The sequence below is a fragment of the Hetaerina americana genome, unplaced genomic scaffold (genome assembly GCF_022747635.1).
Source record: "Hetaerina americana unplaced genomic scaffold, ioHetAmer1.1.p SCAF_8, whole genome shotgun sequence".
Taxonomy (NCBI): domain Eukaryota; kingdom Metazoa; phylum Arthropoda; class Insecta; order Odonata; family Calopterygidae; genus Hetaerina; species Hetaerina americana.
Window position 1 is genome coordinate 49,708,217 of NW_027287427.1, and position 17,867 is coordinate 49,726,083.

Below are 17,867 nucleotides of genomic sequence, written 5' to 3' on the forward strand. Positions count from 1 at the left end.
TACAGGTATGTATTAATTGATGCAAAATTATAATTTTATTACTCGGAAACAGTATTACATACAGAAAAAATATTTTTTATAAACCTGAGAGGCCAAATGGCAGATATAAAATATAAATTATGCCTATGATATAGTGTGTTTCTCTGGTACTAAACACAAATATATGCCATTTTGTTGTCTGGGTATGAGTGTATTTTTTTGAAATCACTTACACAATGGATTCCATCCCATAGAGAACATGTGATCATCATTCCTCCTTAGTGATATAAATGAATACAGGAACAAAATCATTTCAATGTTAAAAAAAATGCTGACAGAAAAAAGACCATTGTCACAATATATGCCTGTACAAAAAGGATCATGATGGCATGTTAAGCTGTCCGATAAAGCAGGGTGATTATTCAAAAAGTTTTAATCTTGACTCTTGCCAAAATATACCAGTTTTCTCACAATTACTGACTGCACAAACTTGAAATGCTTGTTTTACAGCTTCACCACAGGCAATCAAAATTTAAATTTTTTTAAAATTCATGATACTTATACATAAATCTAATTCCAGAAATTATGACCACAAGGAAGTCAACAATCTGCATACAGCAATGAAGAAAATATTAAATGGTACAACTCCAAAGATAACCCTAACCTTAATATAATAATATTCAATAACATGGTATTTTTTTTGACGAAATGCATTAGTTGCATCACTGAAATGAAGGTATATTTAACTTTTTGAAAAAATGTTAAAAATATTCATTTCACATACCGAGACCTACACACCTTGGACTTTGTTGGACACATATGCACACCTTGAGTGGAATTTCCAAATCCATGGAGAAGTTATCAAGTTGAACTAATCTCGATGCCATCTCTGTACAGTATATGGTGCGGTATGCTCAGTCAGGAGGGAGAAAATCCATGGACCCCAGAGAGATTTCATGTTCTCGTAAAGTTTAGATAGACTATAAATTAATGTTGATATACCAGCATTTTAAATATACCAAGTATAAAAGCCGGAAGAAAATGGCATATCTGGTTATAGAATTTGGAGGGAAAGGTATGATAATGATTAATGAGAAAGCATCACAGTATTCCCTCCAAGGATTTCAACCTGGTCGAGCTCTGGTGAGTGAGCATCAGTGGAATCCACTGTGGCAATTCTACAACCAAGTAGACAGCACAGTAACATAGAATTTGGCCATTTTTAAAACAAAACTACTTAACTTTTTCTAACAAAAATAAATTTCAAAATGCACCAACATTACATGTGGAACATTAAACATTAAAAAAAAAACTATAGGAAAGAAGACAAATCTTCATTTGAAGACCAAGTAAAAGCTATTATAAAAAATTAGTATTCACATTTTTTGCACAATTATGTATGTATGCTAAAAATATTTAGAATCCAATGAAAAATAGCCAGTAACAGCATTTTTACATAGGTCTTTTGTAACATATCACAGACATGGGTATTTCTAACAAGTGCAATGTCTGGTAACTCTGCCAAATTCTTAGCTGCTTCCTTGCTGTGATCTCTCAAATGGTAAATCACGCCACTGGCATGGATTGGAGCACATGGAAAATGTCCACTCGTGTTACATAAAATGTGACACGTGAACATAAAATTTTCCATCTCTTCATCAACAGGACATGAAGAACAAAGAAACAGATGAAGTGACTCACAATCCTTACAATTGCACTTACTGGTCCAATCAGATATGATGTCACATGCAATCCAATTACAATTGCACTTTGTATCTGTCCAACCAGGCCATGTGAATTGAGTGGACATCACATGGCCATAGCATAACATTTATGGGCAATACTCAAAGAATATCCATTCACTTAAATAAGGGTCTAGTAACTTGGAAGAGGTCATAAGGTCTATATATGGATTGGGCTGGCGGATAGTGGCGGTCCTTGAAGGATGGCAGCTGCACATCAGCTCGTAGCATAACAACACCTGAATCACATGAAGCAAAATGTCAAATTAATGTCAGTTGGAAGAAATGTTTCATCATGATAAATTAAATGGATACATCAAAAGTTAGTGGGATAGGGAATTCTATAATAGCAAGAAAAAAGTGGGTAAATGCAGAACAAGAAAAAAAGATTGGCTTGATTATAAGACTACACAAAGTAGAGCAGGAAACTACAGAATTAAAAAAGGATCATTGAAACAGATAAATCATACGAAGAATTGAAGAAAAATATAATGCAGGATAAATGAGCCATACGTTACATAATATGCCATCATTGTCCATATCCATGAGAAAGCTAATATTACATAGAAAGACTATTTATAATGATAATAATGACAAATTTAACCCATTAGCTTATTATTTTAAGAAATCTCCTGAATCTAAATTCCTATTAAAGTAAAATCATGAACTTCATAAATACTTTTCACTCTGGAGAGTTTTGATGCAAGGAACAGGAAGTTTTATGTATTATAGTGGAAGTAATTTATGCATACTCTTAATTTTATTTTGATCCACATTCTCTGGTTTAAAAAATAGTTACATTTTAAAAGTATCTTCAATGTTTTAGAAAGTGAATTCCGCCATTGTTAATGCAAAATATTTTCAAGATGATAGAGCCAATGATTCTAGAAATGATCCCAAGTGATTGAGGAGACAATATGAGAAAAAGATTTTGCATTTTTAGACCTTCATTCAAGACTACCATCCTTGTTGATAATTTGCAATTTTGTTGAGTGGGATTTTTACTTTAGTAAGCACAAGGTATGCCGATTCAAATCATTAGAAAAATGCTTATTCTGAAATTGCTCAGTGTTATTGTGAGAAAATTTTGAAAACAGGCAAAAGGGAAAATCAACATGGAACTGCTTATAAACCCTCTGTATTTCACTCTTTTTTTCCCTATGATTTGTAGACTTCACAGGCTCAGGCTGGATTCTTTATTACTGGATTTTTACTTTGACATCAAATTTGAGAAAGGTTACCCACTAGGAATCTCCTGGGTGATGGGCCAGATTTTAGCCCATCATCCCTTTCTCTTGTGCTCCAGCATGGTTACTCCCTTTAGAGATTTCTCTGCCAGATCTTCTCTGAATTTGTCATAGTTTTTAATGCCTGCAGTTTTTTATACAATATGAGTGAGTTACTAAAAACCATGTCTATTATGTTGAAGAATAATTTTTTTAGCCCTTAGCACAGTAGTACATCATTAGAAAATAAGCCAATTGTTGATGGTGTCCATATACAGCATTAATTTGATATATTATCGGTGCATCATTATTAGTGCAGGTATGACAATTTTTTCTCTTCTTTTGACAGAGGGCTTTTTCGTCAATACTTTACAGTTCCTTTAGGAGCACATGAACTTCCTTTCTGGTCTTCCACTTGAATAGCACTACTTGTTTGGTATTCATGACTTTGGCTTCAGCTTTCTTCAAAGACATTCCTTAGAACTCTTTTGTTATGTTCTTCCAATTTAGGTTAACAGTTCCTACTGCATTCATTATTTCTTCAAACAGTTTTTTTTAAACAAGCAGGAAAAATGAATCAGTTTCCACAGCTATCATACACTCCAAGTTAAAGTATATAGCCTCATTAGCAGTAACACTCTTGCTTTATAACACTTGCTATTGTTTATTTCTGCTGAGTGTCTAATGGACAACTGCATATAGCAAACAGAGGAACTTCAAAATATTTTATAAAAATGCCAAACCGAACATGCTTAATCGGATTCTACTGCACATAACAGTCTACTGCAAAACTTCATTAGACTTTCATCCACCACAGGATCTTGCATTGGTTTAAAAAAATCATATTCAAATAATCAACAATAGGACCAATAGACCTTAAACTGTTGGGTGATTTAATTAAGATTTTTATTATCAGTAATATAAATAAACAATGAAAATTAAACATCTGTATGGATCCTTTGTCGAAGAAAAGAATTCATCATTCATCACAGATGGCCTGGCACTTTCATCTAATTGATACATCAATTTTTAAACATTGAACACTCTTTTTTCACATCACCTTCACTCATAACTGTGTACCCAAAATCCTCACTAAATGACAGTAATGTTCAATGCCTCCTAACCTTTTGCTAAATAAAATTTAATTTTTTTAGAGCACATCAAAGTTTTTCAAAATAAACAACACAATATGCTATCATTTGTGACTACCAGGTGAGAGAGTTTTCCACTTGAAGCCCTCAATGACTGTAGACTTTAAGACCCCTTTATTTCAGAATATGCAGTAAAATACGAGGTGCATTCCCTTTGAAAAATAATTCTGGCATTATGGAAAATGCAGTTTTTTACAGCATGTCTGAATTCTGCTTGTGTGAAATATGTATGCTGGTGCTGTCTGACTTCATGTTTAAGAATAACTTCAAAGTGTTATAAGTTCTAACACCATGATTTTTCTATTTCAATACTTTCAAATAATTTATAAATATTCTTCAAGTTCCTTCCTTGGTTGATCTTGTTTAACCCTCTTAGTGCGGCGGGCCGATATATTGGCTTTCGTATCCCTGGCGAAAAGTGCGCCAGGCCGATACATCGGCTCTAGGGTAGGCTATTGTTTAAATCGTTGTAACTTATGGTTTTTTTCTTTAATTATTTATGGTTTTTGTGCTATCGATAGGTTGAATTTCATAGAATTACATAAGTAATTTTTTAACTTTTTACTAGCAATTTTAAATGCTTTTCAAAAAGTATAATTCCTACTATAATTTTTCGTTCAGTTTTGTACATGTCGGGAAGCTCAGCCTAATTGTTTGCTCGTTTTTTTTCTGAGTGGTCTTTCCACTATAAAAACCCACTGAAAGGCTACTAATCTGTTTTCATCTGTAATCTTTTGAATGTGTTATGTTGTGTTGGTGTTGATATATAGCTGCTTATTCAGACTTTGTTGATACGATGGAAATGAGAGCACTGCATTGTAATCATTTTGGTTTCTCTTGCCGTCCATCCGATCTAATCAATTGCACCCCTGTGTATTGGAGTACATTGTCAGCAGTTCTCTGTGAGTTAGAACTGGGTTTTTTTCTGCCTTTAGATTGTAAGCACATTGCCGCAGTCTCAAGGAAAGGGGAAAAGTCCCAATTTGCCAGCCTTTTCAACAAAATCGAACTATGCAGAGTTTGACGAAAAATTTGCAATTCACTGGTTTTTCTTTATTTATTTATAACATTTTCTACATGTCTTTTTGATTCTTTATTATATTTAAATATCGTAGTTTTATTGCAAAATGTTCTTAAAAAAATATTAGTATTGTGTCTAAAAATCGAAATATTATTGCTAAAAAAATATTCTTCAAATTTATAATGCTGTGATAATTACATTTATTTTTCAGATGATGTAAATGTATTACATCATTATTAACTACAATATTTTATTTAAAATAAAAAAACTGCATATGGATATCTGAACAAATAACTTCATAATGTTTTTTTTCCTAAGGTGATACATTTTCTTAAATTACCCTTCGCACTTCTCACTGGTACCCCTGGAATCCCCGCCGCACTAAGAGGGTTAAATCATATGCCCCTTCACTACTATTTGTATATAGGATTGTAGCAGTCCAGGGGTAGAGCATTGGACTGCTGACCAGAGGGCCCGGGTTTGATTCCCAGGCAAGCCTCTCTGGGCACCCTCAGCTCAACCCAAGCTGTGTGATTTTTTGGGTACCAAATCTTCCTGGGAAACCATAGCCGACAGAGGGAAAGAAACTGGCCCCCCTACCCTGAGTGAATTTCACACGTCTTCAAGCTTAGTACTAGATGAACTCTCCTATCACCTAATAAACTAACCTTAGGGTTGAATACTGCGTTTAAGGCTTTTTAATTATCTGTGTGATTATTTGGGGAAACACATTCCTAATAGATAAATGATATTGTCCTTGTGGTTGTTATTTTCACAATCTGGTACAATGCTATCATATTTTCAATCAATTGAAAATGATTGAAAGGTAATCATGAAGAACTGATGTAGTGGTCATGAAGAAGTGAAGACACTGACAAGATTACTGGGTGCAGCATAAAAATTCCACAACTTGTGCCATGCTATGCGAGGCCTCGGCCTAAAATACACTATTTTATCAAGTGAAAAGCAAAAATAAAGGAGGCAGAGAGAATTTCATCCATGACCCAGATGCTCAGGGAATTCACTTTTTTAGGACACTTTAAAATCAATGAATTTCAAAGAGTGCGAAAAAGTTAAATTAAATGCAACATGAAACTGAAAAACTACCACATAAAGTCAGCCAATTCTACAAAATTGTTAGTTATAGTTTCCAAATTTTAGGGAATCAATTTTGAAAATTGGTGATAATCAAACCTAATAGGTGAATAATCTATTCTTTTTTACAAATACAGAATGTGACATTTCTACCATTCATAAAGAGCATTAGCAAAGAATTATAGCATATATGTATGTACATATCTGTTAGCATGTTTTATTCATCAATGTTATTATGATACATAGATTAAATGAAAGGTACATTTTCTATGCCAAGCTATTTAGAATAATTGCAAACTAATACTTATCAAAATCAAAATAGGAGATATTGAAAACTCACCAGAAGGGTTCACTTTAACTTTAATCTTCGTGTCAGGTGTAAGCACCCCATAGGAAACATCCTCGTAAAGGTCCTAAAAAGAAAATAAATAATGTCAATAGTCCATGGCATGAATTTAGAGTAAATTTAATTAAGAAGTATTATTACTAATTTGAAAGTTTATAGGATCATATGAAAAAGGACAACCCTTCATTAAAACAAATGGTTTTTTTGACAACAGGGCAAATTTCATAAGAACATTCTTCAACTGCCAATTCAAAGTCCAAAATAAATTGAAAAAAAAATCACTTGACCCACATAATAGTTAATTCAGAGAAATTTTATGAAGTCCTTACAACCACATAAATATAAAATAGCATGTAATTATGTATATTTTTTAAATATGCCTTTTCCATATCCCTAATGCAGACAACTCAGACCAAAACTTCATGCCTTATCTCACTTCAGCAGTGACGATCATCCTTTGATAAACCATTAATTCCTCATTGATACATGCATATAATATAAATTTCCCAGAAAATTACTTGAAAAGTAAATGAGCTGTCTTGGGAAAATTATGGTAGATTTGGATAAAATAAAAGTAGCTAAGAATTATCAAAAAAATCCAAATTGAAGTACCACACCCATTGAATTAACAAAGTAAGTAAATGCTTCAATGTCTCCATTGGGACAGGGCGGATTAAGATATGAGATTTTCATCAACATTTTTGTTTCTTTCAATCTAAATATTGGTTCACATTCCAAAACGTCACAATTCAGCCCAATTATAAGACTATTTTATGTGCATGGGATTTGAGCATTTCTATTATAAAGCCACCAGATGACATGCTTTGTGTATAGGCGTACTATCATTACTGCATGACTACACCTGAACACCTGAGCTATGTGTCACGAAGTAAATGAGAAAATAGTTAACGAAAAATCATTCCACCAGAAAAGACAATTTCCATGGCAGACCAATAATGTACTTGTATTTATCTTCCATGATTAACCATATATGCAATACTAAGATAGGTTTAAGTTAAATAACTTTTTTTTTGGAAAATTCAACGTGTGAAAATGATTAGACTGGACTGCAGATATGGGATCTCTCAAATGAAAATTGACTGTTTTAATGGACACCTTCATGGTGACCTAGCAAGGGATTTTAAGTCAACATAAGTAAACTGAAAAGTTTGTTTTAAAATAAGATAGATTGCTAAAGGAACTAGTAAACACGTGCAAATGGGAAAACTTTTGCTTGTTTTTTTCAAATACAAACCAAGCCAAATGATTGCAATATAGTGAATGTACACATATTTTATTGGTTCATTTTGAATTCTTTCCTTCAGGTACCATTGATAAGTTTAGAACTGAAGTCTTGGTTTGATTATACGCTCATCAACAGGCACACATATATTTACCATGAATCATGCAACATACATGTTTCACTCTCTTCCAACAATATACATTCCTGATAATTTTATGCAATCCATCAAGTGAGTGTATTTCTCAATTACCAATTATTTCCTTGCTAGGAAAACAAGACCATATTATTTTTATGAGGATGCTAATAATCATAAGCAGGCAGTATAAAATAAGTCTAAGAGATTAATATAAGTAAAAATGCTCACCTCAACAAAATATCCTCCCCTGAAGTTCAGTCCTAACTCAAAAAGAGTCACAGCAATGTCGGATGGGGTCCCATCAGTCCTTCGGTTTACAAATGCAACAGCAAATGAGAAGTAGCTTTGGTAAACAGGAGTTATTGGTCGTGCCCATATTTCAATTCCATTTTTCTGTAAGGATGAGGGAAAAAATTACATTTAATTACTATGCATATCACAATTAGCCATCAAACTTAAAGTAATCATATTTTCCAGAAGTATCAGAAGCTGCATTAACTTTCAAAACTTTTATATGCTCATAGAATCTAAGTACTACACATTTACCAGATCCATTCTCAGTTATTCACAAAATACTTAATAAGCAGGAGCAAACCTGAATACAGAGTTAAAGAAACCTAAATATAATAAATGTATAGTATTATATCACAAACTGCTCAAAACCAAAGAAAAGTCTTGGCTAATGTCATACCAATCATGTGATTCTCTGAAGTTCTGATTAGTTAAGTGACAAAAAAATGATGTTGTATGTATATTAAGTTAAAATTTAACATTTGGAAAAACAAAAAACTTTTGAATGATACACACGGAAAAAGAAATCAATAAATATACAACATTGGCGAATAAAATACCGCAGATTATTGTGGATCCACCGTGTGAATGGTTTTTCCCTTAATACATTTTTAACCCAAAAGAGAAGCATCCATATTAGTAATGAAAATTGTGAAACACTTCAATTATTATTATCCAATAATCCTAATAACTTCATAATAAAAGCTGGCACATGCCTTTCTAATTTTAAAACACTTCATCTTGACCTTCAGTTAACACCCAAACCATTTCAAACAAAGTAGCATTTGAGAGCTAGGCAGGAAAGATTTTGTTTCACAGAAATATTTTTCTATTAGCTTACTCATCATTTTTGATTCCTCAAGGTCCAAAGGTAAGTAAATATATGATCCATTTTAAAAATAATTTGAAAAAGCCTGAAATTGTATTTTTAAGAGGTTTAAAAACTGTACCTTATAAATCCTTCTTCCTTGAATGCCAAGAGGATCTTGATCAACAGCAATGATTTTTCTATTCTGCAGAATTGCCTTGTACTCAGGACGAATGGTACGTAAATCAACAGACATGAGAAGAGGTGCAGCTAAAATAGCCCAGATGGCCATCTGGGTTTTACTTTGCTCATAACTCAACCCAAAGTTCCCAATTATCAACTGAAATGGAAATAAAGGTACATTAAAGGTGTATTTTCACCATTGCACAAAAAAACATTCCATAAGCATCTCAAATTACCATGTCTGGATCATTCCAATGCCCTGGACCAGCATTGGGAACAATGACGTCCTGATTATTTCCATAGTAGTCTATTATACTCTCAACACTTGCCCAAGAGTCTTGGATGTCATCAAAATTTCTCCAGAGATTGCAGTGCTCAATGATTGAAGTAAAATTTGGCTGAGAAAGGGATATACACAAATAAATAAGTGAAAGTGATCTTATAATAACAGGAAAACTTCATTTTAAAAATATTTCAACTTGCTTCCATTTCAAAATTTAAAACACCTATATATTGTAGTTGGATGCCAAGTTTGATCATCTGAACTAAAATAAAAAACCTTGCAAAGCTCAAATAGTATTGGAATCACTGTCCTTGGCATTAAACTAGAATTAAAAAAAATTGTCAAGTAAATTTCTTTTACAAAAGATGCCAGACAAAATATTCCAATTATTGAATAACAGGTCAAGTACATTAATATTTCTGAGCTTGGTGTTCATTATTTGCTACACAATTACAGATAACACTCAACACATATTCTAAGGAACAAAACCATAGTTTGGTGGTATTTGGTTGATGAAAGTAATAGAAAACTGCCACCTTTACTCTTATTTTTTAGAATATTTAAATATTTAGCACTTTTCGAGTGCCTTGAAGATGCAAATCCATCTCACTATCATCTAGCATCTAATACACTATATTGCATCTAAACTGCCAATTTCATCAGCCCATCCAATATTTCAAGAACTTGGGCTACTACCGTTCCCATATATCCTATTCACAGTAACATACATGAAACAACATCAGACAGACTTCCATACAAATTCTCACCACTACAGTCACCATACCCAGTCAAACCTGCACATCAAATACAATAGAACCAAAGCTGCAAGCCTAGGACCAAAGTCAATAGGACCAAACTTATATAATAAATTACCACAGAAACATGAAGGCAAATGAGACACAGTTTTACACAGTTTAAAAAAATTTCTAACTGAGAAAAATTATTACAGTGTATCTGAATTAATAAATGAGAAAATATGATGTATGCGTAAAATAAAACCTGTCAAAAGACCTATGCATTACCGTACATGATAAAAATGCATACATGTTGGTTGCATATAGATAGATATATTTTAACCTTCTCTGTACATGAATACTCTGAAATTATAGTTTTCATGACTTCCTATAGTGTTATTGTACACCAATCCTTATCAACCAATCAAATTATTATTATAAATAATTGAATTTTCAATATGAATAACCAAATCCATGACAAACACATTGATGTATTCTATAGAACTAAATAATCAACAGCAAAGGAACTATTTAAGTAACAAAATGACTTCATATAAAGGAAACTAGGAAAATCACCAATCCACTGAAGTTTCAGTAAAACAGGCAAGTAACATTTGAACAATCCACTATTAGAACAGCAAGCTTACAACTGTCGACACCAAATGAACATTAGCACAAGCTATATTGCCAACTTCGTAATTGATTAAGACACAGAGATTAAATGTAAGATGAATAAGGTTTGTTGACAGTCATAAACGAACGATCAAAAGGACTATAATCATGTCAAAACTGCTATTCATTTGAAAGATATGAAGTAATTAACAAATTTTACATGCATATGACCCATATGAAAACCTACATCCGTCATTGGCCATTTTGCATCATTTGGAACATGAACGATATGTTAGGAATGCAATAAAACAGACTGTGAATATAGAAAACCTCTTTTCTGACCCATAATTATTTGAGCTGACGGACTGTACGAAAAGATAAACCGTGCACAGACTAAATAATCTCGTCAAGCAATGAAATAGAATGAATTCATATGACTTTCACAGTTAAACTTGGATGCAGCTGTCAAAAACCAACTCAAACATAGAGCTATGCAAAGCACATGGCCATATGGGGATTTATTTTCAATTCACAAGGTGCATACTAGGTACTATACACGGGTAAAATACAATGCTCATCACGATGTATTACCAATGACCCTATTCACTTATCAAACTATACCACTTTACGTTTAGAGCAAACAATATTTTCCGGGGTTTCACGACAGTACTGTTACAGTGCAGGAATTCTAGATTTACAATTACAACCTTCAACGTCAAATTTTAGACAAAAAATATAGTTCCGAGGGTTGGAGGGCAATGACGGATCACAAAATAGTACTACTAATGGTTACCTGCATTCCAGAATAGATTTGATATACCGGCCAACTGCATGAATACACCATGGGTCGACCAGTCCGATTTAAGTGGAACCCAAATTCTGGATAGCCTATGATTTAATTACAGATAAATGTCAGAAATGTTATCCGCTACAGGTGAAATCACAAGTTTGAAACTTTTCCAGGAAAATATCCTCAAATCGTTAACATCCAATCAATGTTACATTTTAAAAAAATCCTCAAATACCTCTGTCCATATCCCTTGGGTGGGAGTAGCAACCGTCCAGTTTCACATAATCAACTTCCCAAGATGCAAAAGTGTATGCATCGTTCTGTAAGTATCCTAAAACTCCCGGATAGCCAGCACAGGTATAATTTCCAAAATCTTCGTAAATACCAAATTTCAGACCTTTAGAGTGAATCTGAAATGAAAATTAGTCATATTTACTATCTATCGGAGAGTCAAAGCCGAAAAAGAATCGCCACTTAATTTTCAGTCACTAACAAGTCAACAAAAAATGCAATACAATTCAGCAACACAATTAGTCTCCCAATTCAATTATATTGATGTAGGAATGTACAGAATGGATTTATCAAGTACCGAGGGCACCCTCATTACCCCTTCTGATAACGTAAATATATATTCATCAAGCAGCGGATCGAACATTGATTACTTACATAATTTGATAGATCACGCATTCCATATGGAAATCGGAGAGCATCTGGTTGAAGTTGACCATTGAAATCCCTCTCCTTTTCGAGCCAACAGTCGTCTACGTTTATGTACTCATATCCTACTGCTGAATATCCCTCGGACACAACCAAATCTGCCATCGTCCGAAAAAGCCTATCACTGTGCATTGAATACAGAAATAATCTATTAGCCATTCCAAACATTAAGTCGTCGTATATTTTCGGTATATAACTGAAGAAAATGAGAGAAAAAGCACATCACCTGATACAGTTATCTGGATCATTTTTGCAATCAGTGTTACATCTAAACCTTTCCCATGCTAACCATCCCATAGGAGGAGTTCGCACCAAACCATTTTCGAGAGACAGGACTCCCACGAAGGCACTGACAAACACACACAGCACCGAAAATTTCATTTCTTCTGTGCTAGAAATAAACATTTTTGAATTATACTTCTTTCACAATTCCTGCATGCACACACACCAATATTATTGAACGCGATGAATAATAAAAAGGCCAAGAAAGCATACGATTATGGAAAGGATTTCACGTGCGAAAATTTAATAGCCCACAACTACACTTTCACCAAGCCTGGAGGTTATTAACCACTTCAGGGACCGGACTTCACGCATCAAACTCTCACTTCAGCCGATACACATTAAGAAATTGATCTTCAGCGAACATTAAGATCATTAGAGAGAAGAAGCATTCCGTGTAAAGGAAACCAAGTACTGAACGTGACAACACCCACTTGCTTCAAAATATATCTTCTGGTGACACCACAGCAACCACGACTTTTAAATGATAATTTTCTGATAACGCTCCTCACTTTTTTCTTGTTTTGTCAAAAAGCCACTGATGGCGTTTTCGGTGCCGCAATGATCACGATACGTCCAGCCCGCAAACTCGCGGGGCGTAAACTGAAGACGAGGCAGCACTCGTTTACCTGCGAACGCTCCGTCAGGTACGACTTCCTAAGAGGCCGGTCTCCGTCTGTGGAAGGTAAAAGTTGTTCTGTTTCGAGGCCACAGCTGAGGAGGGGAAGGGAGAGTGGGGGTATTAGGTCACTAGATCTTGTTAGCAGAAGGGAGCGGGAGGGGAGAAGTTCAACGGTTGTGCGGTTGATTATTATGTCTCCCGGCACGTTAAAACTCACTCGACCTTTTTGCGGCCAATATACTTTTGCCTCTCTCAGCATATAATCTCAAAGAGCAAGTGAAATTGTATTAATATACAAACAAGAAGTGAATTGAAAATATGTTTCTACGATCGCACAGGTGATATGAAACGATTTTGGCTCTAAATTTTCTTTTTCTTTAAACGTTGGAATTAATCATTGGCGCTTTCAAAACTTTGAAAAATGATATCGATTGAATCACAACACAATACGTAGCATATATTTAGTTCAATTATGACCCTAGTCGAATCATAAGAGGTCATGAAAGATGGAATCATTTCGATCAATAATAACGGAGACTTTAAATCCGCAGTGGCACCAGTCAAGACAGACAAATGGTACTGGAGGCACACAGCCTCATCGGTTGCTAGGCAACGACTCTACTAGCGTCATGACGTACATCGCGCCTCCATCTCCCATTGGCCCGGGCAGAGCTGTAGGTTTGATGACGCATTCATCTGCGACATGGCGCTTACGAAGTCAGCATGGAGGCGAATGGGGGTTTGTCGGCGGCCAGGGGAGGAAGAGGCGGAGAGTGAGAGAGAATGAATTGGAGAGAGAGAGAGAGACCAATGGGAGAGAAAGCTCCCGGGGTTCTCCCATGCGATTGTTAGAGGCGGACCATGTCTCTGACGTCATGGAAACGTCACGAAGGGTTACGAGAAGAGGGATGAGGGGGGGGGAACTGGCGGAAAACGCCCACGCAAGTGGGGAGGGGAGGGAAGGAGGAATTGGACGGACGGGCCGGGTTGTTTCAAGGTGGCCAAGTGATGGCAGTCCTTATCGATCCTGCGGTGCACTGCAGAATGCAAGTTTAGGTAGGGGGAGGCATGCTTATCATTCTCAGCTGGGAGTGGAACGCAGAATTCGTTCATTGAAATTGAACCGTTTGGATGAAGTAATTTTTTTCTTCAATTTTTCGCTCGTTTCCTTTACTCTCGGTGCGTCCCTTTGGTTGCTCACGGGGAAAAAGCAAACAAATGCAATCCCTCAGGAAGTCGCTCATAATTTCCCTGGTGAGGAAACTAAACTGAGAGAGCCTAGAGAAAACATAAAAATAAAGAATATGTAAGAGTAATAAGGAAAAAAATCGCATTTTTCGTGGCTTCGGATGGATCGGGGATAGTTATAAAAAGCGATATTATTGCAGATTGTTTCCAGGTGCCTTTCGACAAGGACTTGTGGAAATATTTCTACTGCTTCCCATTTAAAGATAAAGGCTTCAAAATTATGAGAGATGTATTTCAAAGGAAGGCACCTTCATCTGTGCAGAGTAACTTGTCTAACTCACGAAGCTTACTGCTTCTGCAGGGTAGAGGTTGGATAAATAAATATCACATTGCATGGTAAAGAACAAGTGGGCGGCTGTGGTACATAACGATGCATGTCCATGCAATGTCAAACCACCAAACAATGACATAATCATACAACGATGTAATGCTAAGGTGAGATGTAAATTTAGGATGTGCAATGCATGTACATCGACCCTCGACCCCAAAAATACCTACACAGAGACAACAAGGATATAGAGTTCGCGTATAAAGTAACATCGAAAACATCATTGTTGTCAATATCACATATCGATATCCTCCAGTTTCGAGGCGGTGTTAAATAATTGGTACAGGTCGAAATGTTTTCAAATCGCGCAGTGCTGATGTAAATGGTGTTTGTAGTTTGGGTGCGAAGGATATTCGCAGCATGAACTACAACGCAACCCATTTCACGTTGAATTTTTTGCGATTTCAATGTAACGTTCTCTTTGTCTTCTCGATCTTGATCATATTTTAAAGATAGTGAAAACAAATCACACGAGTGAATGATTCTCCATCTAAGCGTGGGAACATGTCGAAAGTAATTTTGCATAAGCTCTACCGATGAAATTCACCATCACACGACTGCCGCAACGAAATGGGAGGTGCGGAAAGTTTTCTGGTTCATCAATAGCAGGAGAAAAATGAAACTGGGCAATTGACCTTGCAATGAGGAATTGTATTACTTAGCGGATCTGTTTGTTTGCCAAATAAGCGCAACCGACGAATCGCTGAAACTTTGCTATTCCGGAGACAGATTTGAAAACTCCCCTGAAATAGTGCGGTTAGCAAAACGTGCACCAATTAAGGACTATTATAGCCTTTATTTAAAAACTTTTAGCGAAGTGATTGCCATTAATTTTCAAATCAAAGCTATTCATAGAGATCGACACTACCCGCGACACGACAAGTAATGATCTAGCTGCATAAGCGGGACTGCCACTTACCGAGGAGTGATATTATGGGAGCATACAGACTTTAAAAAAAAAGGAATCAAATGGCAAACTTGTCTACCATTGTTAAGAATTATATTTGAAGAATTTTCCAAGTGAATTTATAAACTGCATTTTATCTATATATTCTATTGTTTCAGGCTTCACTTCGTGGAAGTATTTAATATCCATACTAAAAAGAAAGACTCGTACTTTTCCACAGATTTAAGAATCTGTGGAAAAGTAAGAGTCTTTCTTTTTAGTATGCATTTTATCTATTCGGTCAATCTGATTTTCTTTCTAAGTGAACAAAACTGCAATACACTAATGTACCATTATTCCTTTGAAAGAGGTGTAGCATCAACAAAGTAAAGAAATGAAGCTCCTTAACAATTTAGTTTTAATGATAACAAAATAAAATGTCAGATAGGGGAGTCATTATCTTTAAACAACTTATTTTTAAGTTTCATAATGAAATTTGAAGCACTCTCAACTTCAGTAAATGAAGTGTATAACAGTAATCGTCGTTGAAGCAATATCATTGTTGTAGATTGGAAGTTTTCGAGATTTGGGTACAGAGACAAGTGGAAAAATTAAAATAAACGGAAAGCAGAAGAAACCAAGATACACATATACTATGCATGGCGGAGGAAAACATAAGATTGTTGGAAGAAATCCAAAGGACGTAGGAAAAGTGGGGTCAGAGTATTTTGATTGGCCATTGGAATGCTAAAGACTGGGATGGAGGGGAGAACGTTAGGCAAGTGAGGTATGGGTGGGAAAAGGATTGGAATGTTGGCCGGTATGAACAAAGGTAGAATTTATGAGGGGGTATCGTAAACATTTAATTTGCAGAAGGTTTTGAACTAAGGTTGGCTAATAATACTGCTAATACTCTTTCAACATGATCTTTGCCATTTTAGGGACTATTAGAGAATTTTTGTAAAAATCCGATCTTTAAAAGGATATCCTTGAAAATAGGGGGTTCAGTTCCTACTTCATAAAGCAGCCCTTCATAATGGACCACTCGTCATGCCAAAATTCCCTATCATTCAATAATATTAGATTGGCTTATCTAACTTTCGAGTCTCTAGGGACTTGACGACGTCAGATAATTCTGTTGGAAATGTGTCAATAGTGCGATTTTAATCTTGAGATTAAATAAATCAGACAAAAAATGGTCAAATTGAATATAAATAGTGCAACAGCTAAATATATAAATTTTTGAGTCCATCTCACAAGTTTACGATCGAACCACTATGAGTTCAAAGCGTTAATACATTAACACCGACCTCCCCTTCATAGATCTCCTACCCTTCATCTTCATGGCTCGGGTCGTGATCCTACTTAATCACGTGCGCGCTTGCCGTGGCATGCGAGATAGTTAAAAAATTCAGATGAGGACCGGAAAAGTTGGTAGAGTGAACGGAATCCCCTCATTGAAAGACCCTCTGATCCGACCCTCGTTAAAGAAATACCGAGCAGGATATTTGACATAGACTCGCATTTAAAAATAATTTTTTAAATACAAACATACGGAGTGCATACAACCTTTTTCACGGGTCGTGCGTCATCCGTTATGCCTGAGGGGTTTGCTTTTTATTCATTCTCAAATGCCTGGGAAATCGCGTGTAAGCGGTGTGAGGCAGTTCGGTTATGAATCCAAAAATCCCGCAGCAGGGAGCGCGGTTGAATGAGTTCATTCTTTGTTAGCTGCCGGGCCGCGGAAAATTTTATCCACTTACACCATCACCCTCGGGTGGAAAAAATTAATAAATGGAAGAAGAAGAAGAAGGAAGCCAAGAGCCGAGAACGACGGAGGGATACAATGGCGTGATACGCGCGCTTTGGAGCTCGGAGATGCCTGCGAAATTCAACGTATTCCGGCGATCCCGCAATTTCTTCCGATGAAAATCACCAGTTTTCAAATTCGTGGGGGAGAAGGATGGAACGCGAGTGAATAAAATATTGCGGTGTCGAACAGTTTTGTTTCCTTGATGACAGAGCATGAAAGGATGGGGGTTTCAAAATAAAACCCGTGTTAAGGAAATGAAAATACGTAGATTACTGTGATAAAACACAGACACACACTACGGCGCGCACTCGCACACGCATTCGCACGCACA

General features: G+C 35.6%; 1 protein-coding gene across 6 annotated transcripts; it reads right to left on the reverse strand.

The window, feature by feature from the left end:
* Window positions 1-13,356, reverse strand: LOC139697665 (alpha-N-acetylgalactosaminidase). 6 transcript variants are annotated; one of them, XM_071596476.1, is made up of 10 exons: window positions 13,074-13,356; window positions 12,584-12,743; window positions 12,307-12,481; window positions 11,876-12,050; window positions 11,644-11,738; window positions 9,458-9,619; window positions 9,181-9,378; window positions 8,168-8,332; window positions 6,555-6,627; window positions 1-1,960 (listed from the first exon to the last, which is right to left on the reverse strand). In XM_071596476.1, exons 2-10 carry the CDS (start codon window positions 12,736-12,738, stop codon window positions 1,839-1,841), a joined length of 1,320 nt encoding a protein of 439 aa, XP_071452577.1. In that variant the 5' UTR covers window positions 12,739-12,743; window positions 13,074-13,356; the 3' UTR covers window positions 1-1,838. The 6 variants fall into 6 exon arrangements, with proteins under 6 accessions (XP_071452577.1, XP_071452576.1, XP_071452575.1 ...); XM_071596475.1 differs by having other exon boundaries at window positions 12,584-12,748; XM_071596474.1 differs by having other exon boundaries at window positions 12,853-13,356.
* Between the last annotated feature and the right edge of the window lie 4,511 nt (window positions 13,357-17,867).

Coding starts and splice junctions, on each gene's coding strand:
- LOC139697665 (XM_071596476.1), bottom strand. CDS start 12,738: ATGAAATTTTCGGTGCTGTGTGTGTTTGTCAGTGCCTTCGTGGGAGTC. Junction 11,739..11,875: donor CCCAAGGGATATGGACAGAG/GTATTTGAGGAT, acceptor ATTAAATCATAG/GCTATCCAGAATTTGGGTTC. Junction 6,628..8,167: donor GGGGAGGATATTTTGTTGAG/GTGAGCATTTTT, acceptor TTTTCTTTTTAG/GACCTTTACGAGGATGTTTC.